Here is a 22465-nt window from a genome sequence, read left to right on the forward strand (position 1 = left end):
GAGCAGGCCTGGACACAAACACCACAGCGAGCACACACTGCTATCCTGACGCAGGTCCAGCTGCACTCTGCCCTCCCTTCCCTGGCCCCCAGGGCCAGTTACAGGAACCCAAGTGGTGTCAGTGCGAATGAATGAAGATAAATCAACCAGATAAACATGACAATGTAATCTTACACATTAGTGCCTAACTACTTTAGGGGAAACAGCTCTAATTATGGCCTATTCCTTTAAAACTCCTCTATTCATTCACCAATAACCTCCGTACACACATGTACATATTAACAAGTACATGTTAACATGACAACAGGCACCGTGTGTTAAGTTACCTCGATGTCTTCAGAGATTATTCTCAGTCTAAGGGTTTCTTTCAGGTCCAGAATCTCTACTTCCTGTCTCTTAATCAACACTTTGCTCTCTTCTTTGTCACCCAAAGCAGAGTTGTATTTGCACTGCAGAAAAGAAAGTTGTGATGTAAGAGCTTCCTGCTTTATTGTCTGTGCTTTTAGATGAAAATAAACTTAAGGATGACCCCCAGTTCCAAGGTGACGACCATATTAACACAAATCTATCCAATCACTACTTGCTGAATTAAGGGATGGAAGACTAAGTGCACGGATGGCCGGGAAGTGCGTCAGTCCCACCGGTACCGGTGAAAAACACCCGCCATCAGAGATGAAGGTGGCGGCGCCAGGCTCCGTGTGGAGCAGCGGAGTGGGGGACACTGACCACCACCCTCCCCTGTCACAAGGGAAGGCGCAGGCAGGACCTTCAACTGAGGTGCACTCACCCCGCACGCCCGCACACTAAAGGCTCTCCCGGCTCTGCCGGCGCAGACTCTGCTGAGCCGTAACCAGCATTTCCAAACCCATCTGACCACGGTCTTTTTTCCAGTGCAGCATGCGTTAACCTCCCGAAGCACCTATGAAGTGTGTCTCGGGCCCAAATTTACCACCGCGTCGGGGACAGAACTTACAGTGACGTCCTTCAGTTCCTGCTGCAGGGTGTCTATGGTCTCTGTCTTCTCGCAGACCGATGCTCTCAGCTCCTGGACCTGGCTCCGGAGGTTGGCGACAGCTTCCTGAGGGGGACAGAAACAACAGCTTCACCCCCAGTGACGGGGAGGAGGAGATCATTTTTAAATGGCAGGTTGTTCATCTTTCCTGGTGACAACGGAAGTCAGTTTTAGTTGAGCAAAATGTCACTTGACATCATTAATGTTCTCAATTTGCATTTCAGGGCTCTATACCACCATATCTAACCGTCTGCTCCGGCTGTATGAGTAGGAGCCAGACACCAGGGTTTACACCCAGCACCCCACTTCAGCACACACTCTGTGTCTGGTGTTCTGGCTGCAGCCAGCGCCAGGGTCTGAGCCTCCGCGTCGTGGGAGTCAGAGTCCACAGGAGCGGGCCGCACTAATGGCCTCCGGTCAGAGGGGGCGGGATGCGCTTCAGAAACATTGTCATCGAGAGAAACAGAACAGTTTGCACCAGCAGTTATGTGGACAATTAATCTAAACAGAAGACCTCATTCTCTAGACACCTCGGAAGATGCACAGGGCCCCGGTGCACACCGAAATGCTGGTTATCAGTCACCCTTAGAGCAGGAGCCTGGAAGGGTGAAGCAACACCCTTTTCATTTATAAAGAAAACACAGAGGGATGTGGCTTCACCCGCCACCTACCTTGTCAGCATCTCTGGACTTCTCCAGAGAATGGATGACTTTCTCGGTGGCACACAAACTCTCCTCTAGTCTCTGTACTTTTGCCATCTATGGCGGAAAAAACATAGTTTTAGAAAAAGAATTAAATCACGAAGTTAACTACGTACATTAAAAAAAAGCTGAAGTCTGTTTTTCATACTCTACAGTGTACACTAGGAATAAAACTTGAAAACAACAAACTCACAACTGAACCATGAAAACAAACTAAGCAAACAACTGGAATAGAAACAGAATCACAGAAAGGGACATCACATGGAGGGTTATGAGTTGGGAGAGGGCGGGGGAGAGTGGCAGAAGCGGTACGGGGAGTAAGAAGTAGAAACGGTAGGTACGAAATAGATGGGGAGGTTAAGAATTGCATAGGGAATGGAGAAGCCAAAGCACTTGTATGCATGACCCACGGACTAAGCGGGGGAATGCTGGAGGGAGAGGGGTGTGGGGTGGAGGAAGATAAAAGGGAGGAAAAATATGAGACAACTGTAATAGCATAATCAATAAAATATACTTAAAAATGAAAAAAGTTGAGAGAAAAAAAGAAATATGAAGTTGAAAAATAATACAAGCAACCAAACACCCCATCTTTTTATTACCAGTTTTTTTCTTAAAAAAAAAAAGATGTTATTTATTTACTTTCAGACAGAGGGGAAAGGAAGGGAAGGAGAAAGAGAGGGAAACATCAGCATGACAGAGATGTACCCATCGGTTGCCTCCTGCACACCCCCAACCAGGGACCTGGCTCCACAACCCAGGCACGCGCCCCGACTGGGAATCTAACTGGTGACCTTTCAGTTCTCAGGCTGGCACTCAGTCCACTGAGCCACAGCAGCCACAGCCTTATTATCAATTTTCAACGTATGAAAACTGAGACACTGTTATAAGAGACATCAGAAAACACTACAAAGCTCAGGCTTTAGAGCCGGAGTGCAGGACACTCACCTGCTGCTCGCACTTGGCCATCTCCTTCTGCTTCTCCTGACGCACAGCCTCAAGGACGTCTAAGATTTCTCTGGAAGAGAAGAGGTATCTTTTACTCAGGACTTTGCTCAATGAAAGCAGGAACTGTTTATGTGGAAGAGATTCAGTGCAACGAAACTACACTTCATCAGGCACACACTCGGTGTCGGGTGCTGTGCTCCCGTACGGGTCACAAACCTGAGCCCACTTCTTCCAGCCACGGAACCATGGCCCACTTCTGCGTCACAGCCGCTCACCTTGGTCCAAGCACTCAGGGCCCCCGAACATACATCTAACACCCTGTGTGTGTCAGTGTATTGCCTTCCTCTCTGTGCTAGGATGTAGAACTCATGAGAACAGGAGTACTGTTCACTGTCTTATCTGTGAATGTTCAGGTGTTGGCCAGAACAATGCCTGGCTTGCTGGAATCACCAAGTGTTTGAATGAGCAACTACAAGTTAACCGTCTGTTTCCCAACCAGATATCTGCATCCGTTAGATGCATTCACCCCTGTATTCCAGGGTCTAGAAGAGCCTGTCCCACAGGAAGAACTCAACAGCATCTGCTGAATAAACAAGTACAGATTCTTCTCATCAGAGTAATGTCATCCAGTTGGCTGAGGCCAGGAGACGGACAGAGATCACAAGGGAAAGCACTCGGAGAGAAAGGGAAGACAGACAATGGCATTCATATTAGGGGACCAGGAGAGAAAAAGGGCAGCTAGAAAAACAGTAGTAGAGACAGAAATAAAAATCAATCCCCACCTTCCAATAATAGACACTGTGACTTATTTACAGAAGGCTGAGTTCTGATCACCACCATTCATTTAAAAAGTAGCATGGCTGCCCTGGCTGGTGTGGCTCAGTGGACTGAGTACCAAGCCTGTGAACCAGAAAGGTCTCCGGTTCAATTCCCAGTCAGGGCACATGCCTTGGGTTCCGGGCCAGGTCCCCACTTGGGGGCATGTGAGATGCAACCAATCACCATCTCTTGCGTTTCTCTCCCTTTCTTTCTCCCTCCTTTTCTCCCTCCCTTCCCCTCAAATAAATAAGTCTTTTCTCTACATAGTCATTTATAAAAAAAGGTTATTCATTTTTGGAATGCTTTAGAAAAAAATAACTGCAGGGTATGAAAAGTTAAGAAAAACAAGATGAAGAATGTGGCAGTAAATGGTATTCTAGTTAACTAACGGAAAAGATAAATGGCACTCACTTAGAACTGTTTTCTTTATCTTCTTCAAACTGTAATAATAATTTGTTATTGCGTTCTTTTTCTGCCTCAAAAAGCTCCATCAAATTCTAAAAGACAACGTGACATCAGATTTTAAGTAACTTGACTAGCAATGTGCAGGCAACAAACACACCAGGACTTGCTGGGCGGCAGGCCCCACGGCCAGGCCAGCACAGGAGGTCAGGGAGCAGCCCCAGCAGGGCCTGCCCTGCACCCCAGGGAGTGTCCACACACCCAGGACAAATTCGGGAGTAACCAGTACCTTTCTTAACTTACATTCAGATCAGATTTCAGAGTCTCATTTTCTTTTTTGCAGTTTTGGAGGTTTTTGGAAAGTTGGTCAATTTCATACTTCATTACTTCTTGTAAGTTTTCATAGGAATCCTGCAGGCAGGCTTTGCTCTCAAGAAGCTTTTCATTTTCTAATCTTTATCAGGAAAACATTTTTACAATGGTGAATATAAACATTAAATGTAGTTCTAGGCAGACTGTCTGCAGTTCGATTATCCCAGCTACAGACCATTCCCAATGGACAGAAGCCTTGACTGACTCAGGCCCCTCGAGCACTGGGGTAAGGTGCCCACGACGCACGAACACGGGAGATGGACTGGACCACGGCACAGTGTGACGGACAAGACATTTCCCTCCTCATTCTCTCTCCCTGGTTTCAGACACGCTTAACTGATTGGTGGTCTAGAGTGACGCCAATTCAGGGGGTCCCAGACCTAACTCTAGTGTGATTTAGAGACTGGCCACTAATTTAGTTTTGTGGATAGCTTAACTCTATCCATTCACTACACAGTCTCCCAACTCTACAAAGGGTTTTCAAGATGGCAAATGTGGCTTCAAATTCCCTCGGGACAGAGCTGTCTCTTAATTCACATGATTATTATTCACTGCTTTTGAGGTTTTCACCCTCCAGGTCAGCTCCCCAACATACTTGACACGCTCAACATCCAGAGCTCAGTCGAGAACTAGTAACAATGAACCTGACCTGTGGGCCATCCAAAACGGATGCCCCAGCTTTCACGCAGCAGTCTGGTAGACAGGGACCTAGCTCTTTACCAACTGAAAGCAGAGCAGAGGCAGCAAACTACAAAGTGGTAAAAATCAGTTGTTACAGATAAGAGTGTGGGACACACACACGTGTTCACAACACAAACTGTACACGTAAAGCAGGCAAGATAATCCGAGAAACACATCCGCAGGGAGAGTGCCCGGTGGAGTACAAGCAGCCCAGTAAGTGATGTAATCCATGTTCAGTCTGAGACACTGAGAACAATTAAATGATGTCCAATTTAAAAAGGAAAAACTCGATGTTTTTAGGATGGAATTTAAGCACATAGCCAAATACAGTGGATTCAAAACATTTTAGATCTAACAAGTAAACACGAGGAAATTAAGATCCAATAAAATTAGTAGAGTGATTTTTCAAAAAAAAAAAATCACCCAGAATTAGTTTATGACAGAGCCAGGATTAGATTCAGTGATTTGGATATTTAAAAAAAATGCCAGGTGTAAGAAACAACAACAGCCCTGCCCTGGCTAGAGTGGCTCAGTGGATTGAATGCCAGCCTGTGAACCAAAGGGTCACCAGTTCAAATCCTAGTCAGGGCACATGTGTGGATTGTGAATCAGGTCCCCAGCTGGGGGGGCATGCAAGAGGCAACTGATCGATGTGTCTTTCACACATCAATGTTTCTCTTCCTTTCCCCCTCCCTTCCCCCTCTCTAAAAATAAATAAAATTTTAACAAACAAAATAGCAGCCGTGACTGGTGTGGCCCTGTTGGTTGCGTGTCACCCCCCAAAGTGAAAGGCTGCCAGTTTGATTCCTGATCAGGGCACATGCCTGGGTTGTGCGTTCAAGAGGCAACCAACTGATGTTTCCCTCCAGATCAATGTTTCTCTCCCTTTCCTTCTCTCTGAAAATAATCTTAAAAAAAAAAAAAAACCCACAGTGCACCTGATGGTAAACAGGACTTGCCTGGCAGCCTTGCTGCTGGGGACACAGGGCAGTGGAGGTGGTGCTGACTCCATGCATGCCCTCTAGGGGGCAGGAGAGACTCACAGGACAGCTGAGGGCCACCCTGCTGCCTTGTGGGTCCTGTGCCACCCAACAGTCTAATTTTTAAAAAGATGCTAAAATATGGATTTTTTAAAAAATAAGAAAGCTCTCATAAAAAAGAAAAAAAACTATGCTAATTAAAGAAAAATCACACTGGCAGGCCTGATAAAAGGATGTCCATGGGTGGATTTGGCCTACAGATCTTGTTATCTTCCTCTTTTATTTTTTCTTCAAGATTTTATTTATTTTTAGAGAGGAAGGGAGGGAGAGAAACACTGATATGTGAGAACTATATCAATCGGTTGCCCCTCACACGCCCCCAGCTGGGGACCTGGCCCGCAACCCTGGCACGTGCCCTGACTGAGATGTGAATCGGCGACCTTCGGGATCGCAGGCTGGCACTCAGTCCATTGGGCCACACAGCCAGGGCCCTTCCTCTATTTTAATTCCTTGTTGTATAATCAGAAAACATTCAGCAGCTACAGGTTTTAACTTTTGCAACCTCCATGAAAATTAAATCCCAGGCTGCAGACTAGCAGCGGTTCTGGGCTGAGCGGTCACTCTATCCCACTCACAGCGCCGCCTTCACAATGTGCAGTGCTACAGTGCTGCCGCACACCCAGGAGACAGCATCAAAACCACACAGCAGTTTTAAGTTACGTTTTACAGAAGGCTGAAATTAGCAAGAAAAAAAATAGTAAAAACAAACAATTTCCATCTTAGATTACTCTTTTTCTCTACTGCCAGCACTAGACGAACCAGCCAGCCTCTGGAGTCACCATGGACCACGGTGACCACTGCGGACCGGCTCTCCCGGTGCTATTCCCTCTCATGCGAGCGAGCACACCTCTCCCTCCAGGACAGGCACATTGCCTTGCTGTGCCAATGCCACCTCACACCCTTGCCGAGCCACTGCTCAGAAGGCACATGGACGACTCAAGCAAGACCAGCTCCAGTTCTCCCCGGGGCTGGTTCGTGGCTGTTGGGAGGCAGGGTGTCTTCGCAGGAGTTATGCTGGGGGTGGATACGGAGCAGTGAGGCCATCTGTTCCCTGCCACACAGAGGAAGGCCCTCAGCAGGACAGAATGAGGGCGGCCCAGAGGGAAGCAGAGTGGGGGCTGAAAGGGAGCGAGAGACAGAGAGCAGGAGAGACAGGGAACGGTGCACACCGACAATACCGCTAAGACACGGCCCAGTTTGCCCCTGAAATCACAGTCAGCACGAGCCTTCCCAACGCCGTGAGCCAGTAAACCGACTCTCGGTTGCACGAGCTTGCGTTGGGTGTGCAGCACGTGCACTTGCACGAGTCCTGGGTTACCGGCCACTCAGAACGAAGCAACCCTACCTGACATTCTCCAGCTGGAGCTGGACGTGCAGGTGCCTCTCAGAAAGGTCGCTGAGCTCTTTCTCCTGACTCTCCTTGAACGAGCTGTACTCCAGTTTCACCGAAGATAGCTCCTTGTCGGCAGAATGAAGAACGACTCGCAGGTCGTGCACCTCACTTTTCAGGACTAAAAGACAAACAAAATATATCCTCAGCAGGCTTCTCGACACACAGTTTTGACAAAGTAGGTAAATAAAAACAACAGGTGCCTAAACACAAGCAGCAACACAAGGCCGGCGCTGCACAGCCGCGCGGCAGGCACTGGGGAGCACCCACCCGAGTTCTGTTTCCCCCCTGCCCCGTGCTCGTGGTTCCCGGCGCGCTGCTGCCAGAGAGGGAGAATCAACGTCATCTGTCCCTGACTTGTAGATTACATGGTTTTCTACATTTAGAATGTGCACCAAAACCCTTTATAAGAAAAAAAAATCAAGGTACATATTTTAAGTGACTTAATTTTAATTACTGAAAACTCCTTGGAAATGTGCCAGAACTTTTGAAAGCGTTAAATACTTGTGGTCTTCTGAGGGAACTCCAATTGAAAGTAAAATTAGGTAACTTCTTAGAACAAAAAACCTGAATGGCTGTCTTTTTTGTTTCAGCATTATTACAAACTACTGCTGATATTCTGATGAAAGGAGGAATAAACCAAAAACAACAACAAACTGGGAATCAATGACACTCCAAATCGATGAATATACACCAACATATAATTTATGCTTTGTCACTTTTAAAACATTGTTCAAAACTATAACTGAAAAATGAAAATGAAAGGTGAATAAAAAACAAAACATTACTCATCCAACGAATTAAAGACAATTCATTCACAAAGCAGCATTAAAACGTTAAGCAAACAGTTGTATCGTTTGTTTGTGAGCTGTCCTGAAGCAAATTACCCTTTGTAGTCTATTAGGTTTACTCCCCACCACCAGGCAAACTCAGGTCTGGCTGCCTAATTCAAGCGAACAAAACACTGCCGACCGAAAACACAGGGACAGGACTCGTGCACATGAGCGCAAAGACGCTGAGTTCCAGCATGCAGGAGAAAGCCCCGAGGTGCTCAAACTCACAGTCATTCTTCGTCTGAGTGTCCTGAAGCTGCTTTTCAAGGCCGCTCAGCTGTGAGAGGTGCTCTTGCTGCTGCTGGGTCCAGTCGGCTCTCTCCGACGAGAACAGCTGTGGGAAGGAGACCACCTTACTTACGGGGACGGGTGCACCGGCCCACTGTGACACACTCCGAACCACTACCGCGTCTCTCTTTTTAAAATCTGGTTTTCAAGTCTCTGGCCGGAAGAAATGTGGCCGTTCCTGTCAACTACAGTGAGGACACCCAACAAAGAAAGGATCCCAGGTGCACTACGGACTGAGGGGACCGGAGCTCAGCCTGGGGGACGTGCGTCTCATTGTCGCAGCAGCTGCGGAGTAAGGGGGTGGAGGACGACCTGCAGCTCAAATCAGCCTTGACGAGGCTCTGAGAGCTCATTTCCCCGAGACGCTCACCTTACTCAGAGGACTGGAAGCGCAGCCCTGAGGCTGTGCTCTCGGTCTTACCTCCTGCACTTGCGTAGAATGGTGTTCCAGCTTGTCGATGCGCTGCTGGAGCTTCAGGTTTTTATGCTCTTCTTCATCCAGCTTGACTTGAAGGGCACTCATTTGTTCCTGCAACACAAAATCCTCAGCTGTCAACAAGTCTTCTAGTGGAAACCTCAAACATTCTACCATTTCTTCTGCATTAAAAAAACAAAACTGAGAATCTCATATGGACAAAGGTATCAGAGGCCAGTTTGGAGCCAGAAAAGAATTTCAAAAGACTGCACTAATGATTTCTCACATATCAGAATTATACTTGTGGCCCATCAAAGTGGGTAACTTGAAACACACAGCAAAGAAATGATTAAAATTAAAACCATGGATTAAACCACAGAGCTATCTTGAGACTTCTGAGAAGCTTTCTTAGAGCGACACAGAGTGACTTCACCAGGAAGGACTCCCTGACATAAAAAGGGCAACATTTAGGAATTTGGGGTGGTCTGGCTCATTCTAAGCTTTACTATACAGTAGAAAAACTTTAAAAAAATCAAATCGCCAGAATTCTGAGATAATCAAATTTCGTGTTATTTCAAATATAGCAAAAGCTGTCTAAAATCTCATGTGTAATAAGGGTCTGTCAAGTATTTCCATTTTCGTTAGCGGACACAGCACTGTGCCCTATATTCACACCACTTCTGGGACGTGAAGCTCGTGGCAAACTGGCTTCCTCGCACGTGAGAGAACCAAAGCCCCGGACGCTGGAGAATGACTTGCTAAATATTGCAGAGTGAACCGGAGGAACAAGAGTAGGTTGGTTTCTGAGCCAGGGACTTCACAAACCCATACTCAAGACAATACTAAACAGGTCTGAAAACTGCAAACTATAGAGTTAAAACAATAAATTAAATTTATTTAAATAAATACCTAATGATTTAATTTTTCCTGAAACTAAACATTACCTGCACAATTCTCAGCTCTTCAGAAATGGCCTCAAAAGCTTGTTCATTCATCTCAGGAGGAAGTGGCTCATTTAAGATATCATTGTCAAACCGGCTGGAATTCTGAGTGTGCGCAGACCCCAGGCTCCCCATTTCAGGGCTCAACTTTGGTGCCGATCGGGACCAAAGCTGGTAAGTCTTGGTTGGTGTAGTTATAATCTGCAGTAAAAATGATTATGGAAAACAACATTAGCACACATCAAAAATATAACTGTGTGAACAAAGGTAGTAAAATAAAAATTCTATTAATAAAAGAAAGCATCCCTTAGAGGCAGCACAGAAATGCCCAAGTGGAAACAAATCTATCAATTAAAAAAATATTCATTTATTTTTAGAGAGAGGGGAAGGGAGGGAGAAAGAGAAGGAGAGAAACATCAACTGGGGACCTGACCCGCAACCCAGGCATGTGCCCTGACTGGGAATTAAATTAGTGACCCTTTGGTTTGAAGGCTGATACTCAATCTACTGAGCCACACCAACCACAGTCAAATCTATCAATTTAATGCAGACTTTTAAGCATTTCTAATAGGATTTAGAAAAATGAAACTTGATAGGCCGATTTCAAACCTTATACAAAGAATAAATATGTAAGAAGGTAAAAAAAATTTTTCATTATACTTCCCTGGCCAATATAAAAATACATTTTAAGGGCGGGAAAGGTTGTTTAAAAAGTGCATTATTAGCATATGAATAGTCAAATAGAACATTGCAAGAAAACACAAAGTCCAGAAATAGAACAATTTATTTGTTAAAATGAAAAATGTGTCTTTAATTTTACTTCAAAACCAAATGAACTTTGTCCAACCAAATTAGTAGGAAGAAAACATGGACTGTTGAAAAAGTTAGATCTCTATGCCTTACCACTCAAAAATAAAATAGCAGATGCATAAAAGTAATGAAACAAAGTAGAATATACTGATGATGTTGAGATTGTCTGGGCCTTTAAAAATGAATGAAGGAAGCCCTGACTGGTGCAGCTCAGTGGGTTAGGCATCGTCCCACAAACCCAAAGGTCGCGGGTTTGATGGCACGCCTGGGTCGTGGGCCAGGCCATCGGATGGGGGGGGGGACGGTGAGAGGAGGGGCGGGAGAGGCAACCCAATGTTTCTCTCACACATTGATGTGTCTCTCCTTCTCTTTCTCGCTCCCTTCCCCTCCATCTAAAAACAAATAAATAAAATCTTTTAGTTTTTTGAAAAAAATAATAAAAATGAATGGGAGAAGTCAAAGGTAAAGACACAATAAACCTGGCTATATGAAAATTTTAAACTTTCTGTATGACAAGAGGATCACATACAAAGACGAAAGACCAGGGACGTGACAGCAGAGTGTTTTAGTAGTAGGTGCAACAAACAAAAGGTTAACACATACAAACTCCTACAAATCAAGCAGCAGAAAACTGGGCTCTTTTTCCTGAGAAGAGAACAGACAAGTGGACAGTGAACACAGAGAGATGTGTGACCTCGCTAAAAATGAGGGGAATGAAAAGTAAGGTGCCAGATACTTCATTATCTCATTTAATGCTCTACTAAACCTAAAAGGCAATTAAATTATCCTCATCTCCAGTTCAGACAGTAAAAATGAGGCTCAGAAGTCAGGAAACCCTGCACAAGGGCAGTGGCGGATGAGAATCTGAAGCCAGTCTGACTCCAGGGCGCACTCCCCTGCCCCGCCCCGCCGCTGGGTCCACCTCAGAGCACTGGGACCAGTGTCGCCCTGGCCTGACTGCCTGCACGGGCCTCTGCGGGTGCCTGCAGGCAGTCTGCGCAGACCCGGTAGCAGCAAAATGAGAGGGCCGGGATGGAAGACTGGGGTACTGCTGCAGATGACCTACCTTCAGCGTCTCAGCATGAATTTTGTTCAGCTGAGAAACTTCCTGCCGCTTGCAGACTTTTGTTGCTTCCAAAAGGTTTTCAAGATTGAGGTTCGCTTTTTGCAAAGACTGAAGTTCAGATTCTAATTCTAGCTGCCTTTTCCTAAAAGACATGATAAAGCTGAGTGTTGTAGGTAACAAGTGACATCACACACTTGCAGAGCACTTGACCCTCTCACCTGGCTCTCCCGCTACCTCACTCCCCAGTTGGGTGCAGCGCCGCCGAGCACAGACCGACAACCGTTCAAGGTGCACAGCGAGTGCACGGCGGAGCTCCAGCCAAAAGCCCACGCAGCCCAAGATGATTCCACGTCTAACATGTTATTTAAAAACCCTTCTTTGTATTTTAGAATAGGATTCATCTTTGTTTTAATACAAGTGTGGTTTTCCTTTGTTCAAAGAGCAATAAGTAAGAATACTAAACTTTAAAATGTCTAAAAATCCAGATTTAATTCATAACATTAGTGGTTTCATTATGGTGACCAAATACTTTACTGTGTAAGTTCAATAGACACTCATCTCAACATTAAAACATTCCTATTATATAGTTCATTATATTACTAACGACCTAGAAATTTATATCAATTATACCTCAATTTAAAAACGATGAGTGAAAACAAAACTACAGGCAAGCCCTTTTCCCTTATGTCAAAACAAGCCAATACTTCAAGTAAAATGCTGAACTGAATTGACAATGTCAAACCCTAAAATAAAGCAACACAAAAAGATATGAAAATAAGTAAGAATGAATTTATACTTTACCTAGTTAGTTCTTTGTATTCTTCATACTCTTGCTTTGAATTATTCAGCTCTGTCTGAGTTTGTAGTAGTTGTGCTTTTAGCTTCTCAGTGTTTGCTAATGAATGTGGCTCTTTTGCAGCTTTTGGAGAAAATGCTTGCTGACCTGATAAGTCAACAACTTGGTCTTTGAAAGACAAAAATAACAGAATACATTTCCTAAGTTCCCTGCCAGGTATCCATTTCGGAGCACAAGGACGGAAAAATGGGAAGTGAATTGGAAGGTGGACCTAAAACACAAGAACCTCCTGTAACGCATCAGGAGACACAGACACTACACGGTGTGTGTGACAAAGAGCACTAGAAGTTGTTTTTGAGAAGCTGAGAAGCCACAGGAAGGGACAGAGGCACGTCTGAGACAACAGATACCTTAGGAGCAGCGCCTGAAGTGCAACATGCACCATGCTGGAGGGAGAAACCGCGCCAGCTGAGCCTGGCAGGGATTAGCACCAGCGGCTGATGCTGCCCATTGATGAGTTTTAGGAAAGGAAACAAACAGCAAAGGCAGAGAGTTCAAGGAACTTGGCATCAACCACTGGGTAGAAAAGATGAATTTTGGGGGATTACTGGGAAGACAGAACATGGTGAACAGTGCCCCTCAAGTTCCAGTGTGGGGAAACAGCATGGAACAGCTGTCTAGGGAATGGTGTCTGTTTTGAAGATCGTGGGGTCCTGAAATTGCCACGATTATTTTTCAAGGGTAGTAAGTCAAGGTACAATTGAGGTCAAAATGGCCAACAAAATACAGAACACTGTAGGGAAAAGTAGTTGGAATAATACAGAAAACCTGATTTAAAATTGTATTTAAAATCTTAATCTCTCCACAACCCAAGTACTGAGAATTTTATTTTTATTAGGTCACAAACAGAATGGAAAAAAGCTTGGAAAAGAAAATTTCAGCCCTGGCTGCTGTGGCTCACTGGATTGAGTGCTGTACTGAGAACCAAAGGGTTGAAGTCCAATTCCCAGTCAGGGCACATGCTGGGTTGCAGGCCAGGGCCCCAGTATGGAGTGCGTGAGAGGCAACCACACATTGACATTTCTCTCCCTCTCTTGAGGCAAGCCTGTAAGTCAGGCTCAGTGCTAATAAGCCACTTTCACAAAAGGCACACTGGCCAGGACACTACTCTGGGTTTTTTTGTTTTAAGATTTTATTTCTTTATTTTTAGAGAGAGGGGAAGGGAGCGGAAAAGGGAGAGAGATAAACATTGATATGTGAGAAATACATCAATCAGATGCTTCTCGCATGCCCTCAGATGGGATCCTGGCCCCCAACTCAGGCATGTGCCCGGGCCAGAATTGAACTGGCGACCATTTGGTTCGCAGGCCAGCACCCAATCCAGTGAGCACACCAGCCAGGGTGGGCACTACTCTGATTTGTGAGAAAAGGACAGAAAATGACTTTTGGTAACATACAACAATACTTATGTATATAAGAAATGAGCATAGCAGGTCTCAAGGCTGACACGAAGACCCTTCACGCAAGGCAACTTACATGCCCTTTAACACAGCCCCTGCCCCTCCAAGGCATGTACACAACAACCCCTTCTTACTTTTCTCGACTTTCTCTGTGCCAGACACCTCGAAGAAAGCTTTCTCCAGCATTGCAATGGTCTGGGCGTCCACCTCCTGGGCTCTTTTCACAGGCTCTAACAATCTCAGTCTTCTGTTCTCCTCCCTGAGGGAGTGATTTTCCATGGCGTATTTGGCGACTCTGGGGTGGTGCTCCACCTGCGTGACACAGAAGAATCGCAGACTCATGCATGTACAAAGGTGTCCTTATGGATGTCACAGGCACTGGGCGTGGTGGCCGCTGCAACCACCGAGGAAAGCAGAGCGGCACTCGTGGTCAGACTGCATGGGTGCACGTCCTACAACTCTGTGTTCTGTCGGGGTCTGCACCCTTGCCACTTCCACCGGACACCTGGGAGGTAAGCATAAGGACACTCACTGCAGCCGACGCTCCATGCAAAGGAGACGGCTTGTATTAACTGCGCAGAGAAGAAGGAAACTACAGCCGGAATCGATGCCCTCCAAGGTACGCCACGTGAAAAGGGCGATGTGCAGAAAAGAACATGCGCTGAGCTGCCTTTTATACAAAAGGACAAAAAGTAAAAATATACATACTGGCTTGAATATGCACAAAACCTCTCGGAAGACACACAAAGCTGATAACCGATTATCTTTGTTTTTAATGGCGTGCCTGTATGAACTGTGCCTCGCTCCCAGGCAAAAGGAAAAACAACAAAGAAAGAAACCTTAGAGGGCCTCCATCCAGGCAACCACAGCTGCACACGGGGGTGAACTAGGCCCGACCTGCTGGGTGGAGTGCTTTTCCTTTCAGGTTGTATAATTTTGGGGAAAAAGGTCAGTAAAGAATGGATTCTGTAATCAAACTGCCAGTTTAATTCATTTAAACACTTTCTGTTATAAAAAAATAAAAACAAACAAACAAACAAACAAAAAACACCTTCTGTTGAATTGCAAGAATGTGGCAACACGTTTATTTGCCCTTCATGCCCTTGGTGCTCGGGAATACTGCGAGGGGCCCGCACTCACTTGCTCTCGCAGCGTCTGGATCTCGTCCCTCAGCTCTGACAGCAGCCGGTCCTGCTCCTCGGGCAGGAAGCTGCCCCGCGACTCCCGGTGGAGCTTCTCCAGCCGCGTTATTTGGTCCTCTCGGAACTTCACAATCATCTTATTAGACTGAATAAATTTCTCTTTTTTGAGGGTGAGGTCTTCTAATTGGGTAACTTTTTCTACCAGAGACTTTAAAAAATGCATAATTTAGTTAAACATGAAAAAATAATTCACCTTCCCTAAGCAACAAACACTAACTTCCCACTTGACTTCAAAAGCAAAATCAGATTTCTCACAGCTTTCCCTGTTTTACTCACTGGTGCCATCTACCCCTCTCGGAAAGGCGTCACTCACGCACACAGTGAAGCCTAAAATTCCCACGCCCCCTCTGCACTACCTCAGTTTCCTACCTTCTTCTCCTGTTCACACTTCTTAAACAGCATCATGGCCTCCTGGAAATACCTCACGTAATCAGTCTCATGTTTGTCTGTAATCGATCCAGGAAGAAAGGGAAAGGGGAAGAAATGTTTATCTCTCAAATCTGAACCCCAGGAGGTGAGCTAAAACGGCGTCTGACCGACTGCTCTCAGTGTACCAGAATCAAATGATTAGCCGCAGGTCATGGATTTTAAACTAACCCAGTCCACACACTAGCTGTTCCTTAAAGAACAGCCTCTCTCGTTCTACTTAGTAAACATACATAGGTTACATATGATACAACCGAATCTTAGAAGTGGATCAAAATGAGATTTATTAGTATGTCTTCTTAGCACTTTTATTATTCAAAGTTATTTCTGCACCTGCTTCCCAGATATTTCCCAGAACCTGGCACTACAGAATCTGCACCTGGTTCCAGACCGAGTACCATGTTCCTCCGCAGGTGGAATAAAGAGAAACAGACACTTGTGGGAAAACGCAGGCACGGGGGTCCTCGCACTAGTGCCTGCACACGGCCTCCCTCTGGGTACAGAGCGCGTGCGCGTCTCACCTCTGGCCAGAAAGGGTTCCGCCGCTATCTGCCCTGAAGTAAGCTGGGCAAGCTGTTCTTTGAGCCTCTTCACTTCAGCTTGGAGCTGGCTCACGTTGCCTTGGGTGTCTTCGTTTACCACTGCCTGTTCAAGAATTTTTTAAGCATTAAAAGAATGTTTTGTGAAAAACAAGAACAACAACAAAAAGAAGGTTCTGGGAGATGTGCAGTCTTGTGTTTACATCTGTATGACTTGGGGGGAGTCTCCAGGACGGAGTGCTGTGGAGGGGAGGGAGTCTCCTCTCCCCGTGTTCAGACCCCAGCCAGAGACTCTCCCCCTCTGCACCCTGCCGTCTGCTCCCGCTTAGGTCTCCGCTCTGTTGAGTAGCCCTGGGCCCTGCGGCTGGGTCACCCCTGGGATCTCAGTATGTGTATCAGACACTGATTTCTTCCTGAGCCCTGGGACAGACAGCCCAGCCCACACGGAGAAAAGCGCACCCCCCCATGGGCGTGATGTAAAGGTGTGATGGACTGCAGGGAGTCCATCCGGGCAGGGATGGCCACCCGAGCGAGTGCCATCAGCTTAGTGGAACCCTCCCTCTCCAAAGGGCTCCAACCCTGTATGTCCTAACAGCACCTCCTGGAGGGGAAGGTTGGTGTTACAGTTCCATTTCTGTTTTGCCACCACACTTAATGTCTGTTTTGAAGAAATGTCTCTTTAAGAAATTTTCTTCAAGAAATGTCTTATTTGAGACAACATCTAAGAAGTTGGAAAAGACTCACAAAACCTACAGGGTGATAACAAGAGCCACCCTCTGAGTACCAACCAGATAAAAGGGACCCAACTATGAAATACCCAATACTCCGGTGAGGAAAAAGCCCCAAGGTCTGGTGTTCCAGTTTGTGTGTGTGTGTGTGTGTGTGTGTGTGTGTGTGTGTTTATAGAGAGGGAAGGGGGGGAGAGAGAGAGAGAGAGAGAGAGAGAGAGAGAGAGAGAGAGGGAGAGGGAGAGGGGGAGAGGGAGAGGGAGAGAGAGAGAAAGAAACATCAATGTGTGGTTGCTGGGGGTTCTGGCCTGCAACCCAGGAATGTACCCTGGCTGGGAATCGAACCCAGCCCACGCTCAATCCACTGAGCTACGCCAGCCAGTGTGTGTGTGTGTGTGTTTTTAAAATATTTTATTTCTAGAGAGGGGAAGAGAGGGAGAAAGAGAGGGAAAGAAACATCAAATCAATGTGAGAAAGAAACATCAATTGGTTGCCTCTCGTACACACCCTGACCACGGACAGACACGTAACCCAGGCATGTGCTCTGACTGGGAATCGAACCGGTCAGGGCTCATGTTCCCTCTTAAGCCAGGTCTGCACATTAGGAAAGATCTAACAAGTTCACCCTTAAATAAGTCCCAGATATCCCAGCCACTTTCACTGCGACAGGGGATGTACCATTGATAGTGACTAGTGTGCGGCTCCTGGTTCTGCTGTTTCATGTGTTAAGAAGCCATCCCTGGTTGCTTCTGATTCTTAAGGCCAGGCTCATAAAAGGCACTCCTGTAAACTCTGATATCACTGTCACCTCAGTGACCTCATAATTGTACTCACTCCTGCAGGTCTCTCCTCTCTAAAAACTTGTGATCAGACCCTAGAAATAGGGTCAGGAAGCTCTAATGATTTTCCCTCCTGACAGTACAAATGCCCCACAAGAGGGTCATAGTCCAATAAAACAAATGAAGCTAAGCCCACCCTCTTCTGACTTACCCAAGGAAGAGGAACATGGACCCCTTCACTCTTACATGATAGGATAATCAGGAGTCTAGTGTCCGGGTAAGAACAATCAATTTCTTCTTTGAAAGACAGAAGAGCCCTGGCTGGTGTGGCTCAGTGGATCGAATGCTAGCCTATGAACCAAAAGGTCGCTGGTTCAATTCCCGGTCAGGGCACACACCTGGGTTGCTAGCTGGATCCCCAGTTGGGGGGCCTGTGAGAGGTAATCGATTGATGTTCCTCTCATGCATCAATGTTCCTCTCCCGCTCCTTCTCTCTCCCTTCCCTACTCTCTAAAAAATGGATAAACCAGTGGGGGACTCCTTGGCCTTGTGCCAGTCTGCAGCAGGGGTTGGCAGAGTGCTGCTGGCACAGGGGTCGCACACACCCTGCCGCCTGCGTTGGAGAGCTGTACTGGAACCAGCCATGCCCCTTTGTTGGCACTGTCTGTGGCTGCTTTCTCTCCACACAGGCAGAGTTGAGTGGTTAGGACGGAGACCATACGGTCCAAGAAGACTAAAATGTTTACCATCCAGCCCCTTACAGGGTAAGTTTGTGACCGCTGGTGTACACGTACATCAAGGAGGCTTCTTGTATATAAAGAAAAATGGACAACCCTTGTAGTTACAGGCAACATGAAAGACCAACTTCTTCCATGTCATCAAAGTATTTTTCAGGGTGAATCCCTACCACCATCCACCCACTCACCCACCGCACCCCCCCCCCCCAGCTCTGTAGCATGGTTTAGGTACATAAATTCAGTCTCCAAACCAATTACAAAGGAGAAATTGTTCCACCCCTTACCAAAAAACAAGGCAAAAAACCTGTTAACCATAACACTTAATCTAGGTCTCAGATTACATGAGTGACACGGAAGGCTAGGAAAGAGGAACTAGAAATCTTGCTTAGAGTTAAGATTTCACAACGAAATAAATAAAAGTTACGTTAATATTAGAGCAGTCACAAAAGTGAGATTCTACGAGCTTAAGTATTTTCCTAATTTACTTCTGTACTCAGTATTTTACCTTATTTTTAATCAGTTTGGCCCTCTGAGCAAAATTCAGCGTTGACAGGGTTCCCCGAAACACCTGGATCCAGGATGAACATTTGCGATTATGGCTGTTTTGGCATTACCTCCAAGGGAGTCCTGTTTAATCATACAAATGGACACATTTTCAGGGGAGAAACCGCAAGACCTTTTTTAAGCAAAGAAAATGTCCACTCTTAGCAAAAAGGCTGAGAAATTATCCAGCTGCCAGCCAGAGCGCGCACAACCAAACGAAGGGCTCAGGACCCCAACCGTGTACTTTACCCGCAGCAGGAAGGTGAGCTTGGAGTCTCTGTAGCAAACGTGCCTCTGTTTCCCGTTACCCACGTCGACGAGCGCGGTGATCACTTGGCCCAGGCAGCTCAACGATCGGTTTATGTTCCCTGCTTCCTGAGGCACCAGGGAAAGACGAAAATTTAGGTGCACTAGGTCCTTTTTAGTATTTTGGATTAAAATATACCCAGAAGGCGACAATTCTGGATGGAAAGGCAAGTCAAGGACGTGACAGTTAAGGATAACTTAACTTTTCAGCAAAAAGATGTCTTTAACTATCCCCTAACCTTTTCCTATTTACACATATGGTGATTTTAGCATTCAAACACAAACACAAAAATCACGTGAAGGGAAAAAACCCATCAGCGTCACGTCATCACTGTAACAGTTTCAAATTGACCTATCAGCAGGAATGAGAACTAGAAAAGAACAGAGAAAAAAGTTGGAGCAGTGCATTAATAGGCACATTTTTCTTGCTTTTGTGTTAAAATGATTCTCTAAAGTGTAAGAACCCCTTTAACATAATGGTTTGGGGAGAAAGTGTTTGGGTTAAATAAGTGGCACTGGATTTTTGCTGTAGGCAGCGTGGTTCAATAACCCGGTCTACAACGGAGGGAGCAGAGGAAAGGGGGGAGAGAGCGGAAATGACCAAGCACAACGCCCTGAGTCCGCGCTGCTGCTCCGCAGACCAGAGAGGCCGAGAGTGCTGACCGGGGCCAAGGGCACCCTGTGTTCGAGTCTCCGTGCTGCTCTTAGCTGTGTGCTCCAGGAGAACTCACTTCAATTTCTTTATACAGAAACGATTTACAGTACCTACTTCCCAGAGTTGTTGGGAAGGTTCAGTGACTGGATATATATAAAGCATTTAGAAGAGGCCTAGCATATGTCCCACTATAAACATACGCTTTTTCTTTGCTTCGTATCTCAATATGAATAAGCCAGAGATTGCCCAGAACTGCTTCAGAGCTCAGGAGGCTCAAATCCTTGCTTATAATGCAAAAAGTAGACTCTCCTCTCCTCCACCATTTCCGACTGTCTGTCCCCAGCCCTAACATGTGAGCATCCTATAGAATCCACAGATCCTTATGGACAACACATATATACACACCGGCAATGCTTGGGGCAGAAAACCTCTGACCTCACTGTTAACACCCTGGCCTACACCTGGGTGATGAGCCCTCACCGCTGAAGAATGAAACAGCACAGTTGCTCTTTCTCTCCAGGCTCCTGCTCATGAACCTGGCAGTGGTGGGCCAGATGGCTAAATTAGTACAGAATAGGCTTTCTACGTGAAACCACTCAAAACTCGTGTCTCTCAGTGTTTGGAGAGTTGAGAGCAAACCTGGCCAGGCACTTGTCCTCAATGACCTTGGCCGACTTGTGTCTCCTGCCCAGCCACCCACTGATCTACGCCGAAGTGCCAAACTCACGTTGCATCCACAGCAACACTTAAGATGTTACCCTGTGGGGCATGTGTCCGCACTCCTCCCTCCCTGTCCAAATCCTGGCCCCTTTGAGAACACAGCTCAGAGTGCTCTTTTCCCACGCTCCCCCCAAGCAGTCCCTGCCACATCCCTTTCCCTCTGGCCCCTGCTGCCACTTGCACTATATCATCCCTTCTGGCATGAATTCAAATAGTCTTGCTACTGACAGACTTGTCCTATGTATGATCCTACCTAACAAAAACGTCTATATCTTTTACAATTTCTTATTCCTTTGTAGCCCTCACAACACTTAACTTAGCATTGACTTCTAATAAGATTTCACACGCAAGTTCAGCTCAAGACCATGATTCCATTCTTACCTTCAACCTCATCCCTTCTGCATGGGTGTCCTTCTGTCTTTCAGATCCTGCTAAATCCACCAGGTTGAGCAGGGAGGTTCGGATGTTCACGGTCTCGTTGCTCTTCTCCATCGACTCTATGGTAACTGTGAAGACTGCGTGAGACCTTGAGGACTCTCTGTTCATCGACGTCGATGCCACGCGCCTGTTTCTCCATCCTCCAGACAACACCTAGGCAGAGGGAAAACATATCAGCACAACCTCCCAAGTGGTCACAGCAGCCAAAAACATCAGTGTGAGAACTGTAAAAAGCACTGAGAAAAAATGCTGGTCTCTCAAGGAATACACGCAAGGTAGTTTCTTTTCCCTTTCCTTTCTGCCCCTTCTCCGTGCTGTGGAAGATAACAAATAGGGAGCTAGAAGGCAGGCATAGGATCTAGAACCGGTTTTGCCATTTGCTGTGTTAACTTAATGCAAATCACAAAATCTCTCTGAACCCTCTCTTTCCCTAGACAATGAGAGAGCTAGACAATACAAATCTCGGAATGACCTCCACGCCCCCAGTCTTGTCAGCTTTCAGCCCACCAAGTATTCGTTCTCCTTCCCTGCTCCCTACGGCAAGCAGGACACACGAAGGTTCAGCCTGCAGGCCCCAGAATCAGACGAACATGAGGTCAACCCCTGGTTCTACTATTCACTAGTTGTGTAGTCTGCAGCCAACTGAGCCTTTTCAAAGCTCAGGACATCTCAATCTGTAATACACATACTAACCACTTGGGGATCCTGTTAAAATTCATATTCTGATTCGGTAGGTGTAAGGTAAGGCCTCAGACTCTGCATTTGTAGCAAGCTCCCAGGTGGCACTCCCAGTCTGAGGACTCTGTCTGGAGCAGCAAGGACACGGTCTGTGCAGCTGGTTTGGGGGACACAGATCCCTGTGGCTCCTCAAAGCAGCAGCTCCCAGGAGGACCCACTACAGAAATACGGACACTATGAAATGTCCCCATGTCATCCAGGGTGGTTCGTAAGAGTGCCAGGCTGGAATGAACAGCACCAAAATAGGGCAAAATCAAGAGGCGCGAAGTCCTGTTCTAACGAGGGGAGATCTATAAAACACTGCCACACTTTTTTCTTTTCTTCTCATGCACATCCTGTGTTGTGTCTTTACAGAATATTTTTAGCAGCTCAGTTCTCGCTTTTGCTGAGATCAAGGCGCATCTCACAGCGTGTGTCCATGTCTAAGGGTCGAGACGCTCCAGTCCCGGTACCTGGTAGGCTCCAGCAGCCGAGGTCACCACCTGCTCCACCGCTCCGACGACAAAGACCCCCTTCTTGATGTGCTCCCTTAAGTACAGTCCAGCCGATGCAGAGTCCAGCAGGTCGTAGATCTGCTCGTTGTAGATCTCAATGAAGGAGCACTTACACAGGAAGCTCTTCCCAGCTCCAGCCTGAGCAGACAAGCCTGGTTTAGGTGTATTGTTTTTGTGCATGCACCCCTG

General features: G+C 46.4%; 1 protein-coding gene across 1 annotated transcript in view; it reads right to left on the reverse strand.

The window, feature by feature from the left end:
• The window catches only part of KIF15 (kinesin family member 15), a 44929-nt gene that overhangs the window by 9933 nt on the left and 12531 nt on the right, over positions 1 to 22465 (reverse strand). Inside the window, 21 exon segments of the mRNA XM_028518625.2 lie at positions 327 to 449; positions 974 to 1078; positions 1684 to 1770; positions 2659 to 2728; positions 3889 to 3974; positions 4183 to 4333; positions 7318 to 7483; positions 8424 to 8529; positions 8905 to 9012; positions 9843 to 10040; positions 11716 to 11857; positions 12517 to 12658; positions 14106 to 14283; positions 15112 to 15321; positions 15543 to 15619; positions 16121 to 16244; positions 18888 to 18940; positions 18943 to 19009; positions 19175 to 19300; positions 20988 to 21197; positions 22235 to 22414. Coding sequence (XP_028374426.1) covers positions 327 to 449; positions 974 to 1078; positions 1684 to 1770; positions 2659 to 2728; positions 3889 to 3974; positions 4183 to 4333; positions 7318 to 7483; positions 8424 to 8529; positions 8905 to 9012; positions 9843 to 10040; positions 11716 to 11857; positions 12517 to 12658; positions 14106 to 14283; positions 15112 to 15321; positions 15543 to 15619; positions 16121 to 16244; positions 18888 to 18940; positions 18943 to 19009; positions 19175 to 19300; positions 20988 to 21197; positions 22235 to 22414 — 2709 coding nt within the window.

This window comes from Phyllostomus discolor, chromosome 7 (genome assembly GCF_004126475.2).
Source record: "Phyllostomus discolor isolate MPI-MPIP mPhyDis1 chromosome 7, mPhyDis1.pri.v3, whole genome shotgun sequence".
Lineage (NCBI taxonomy): Eukaryota > Metazoa > Chordata > Mammalia > Chiroptera > Phyllostomidae > Phyllostomus > Phyllostomus discolor.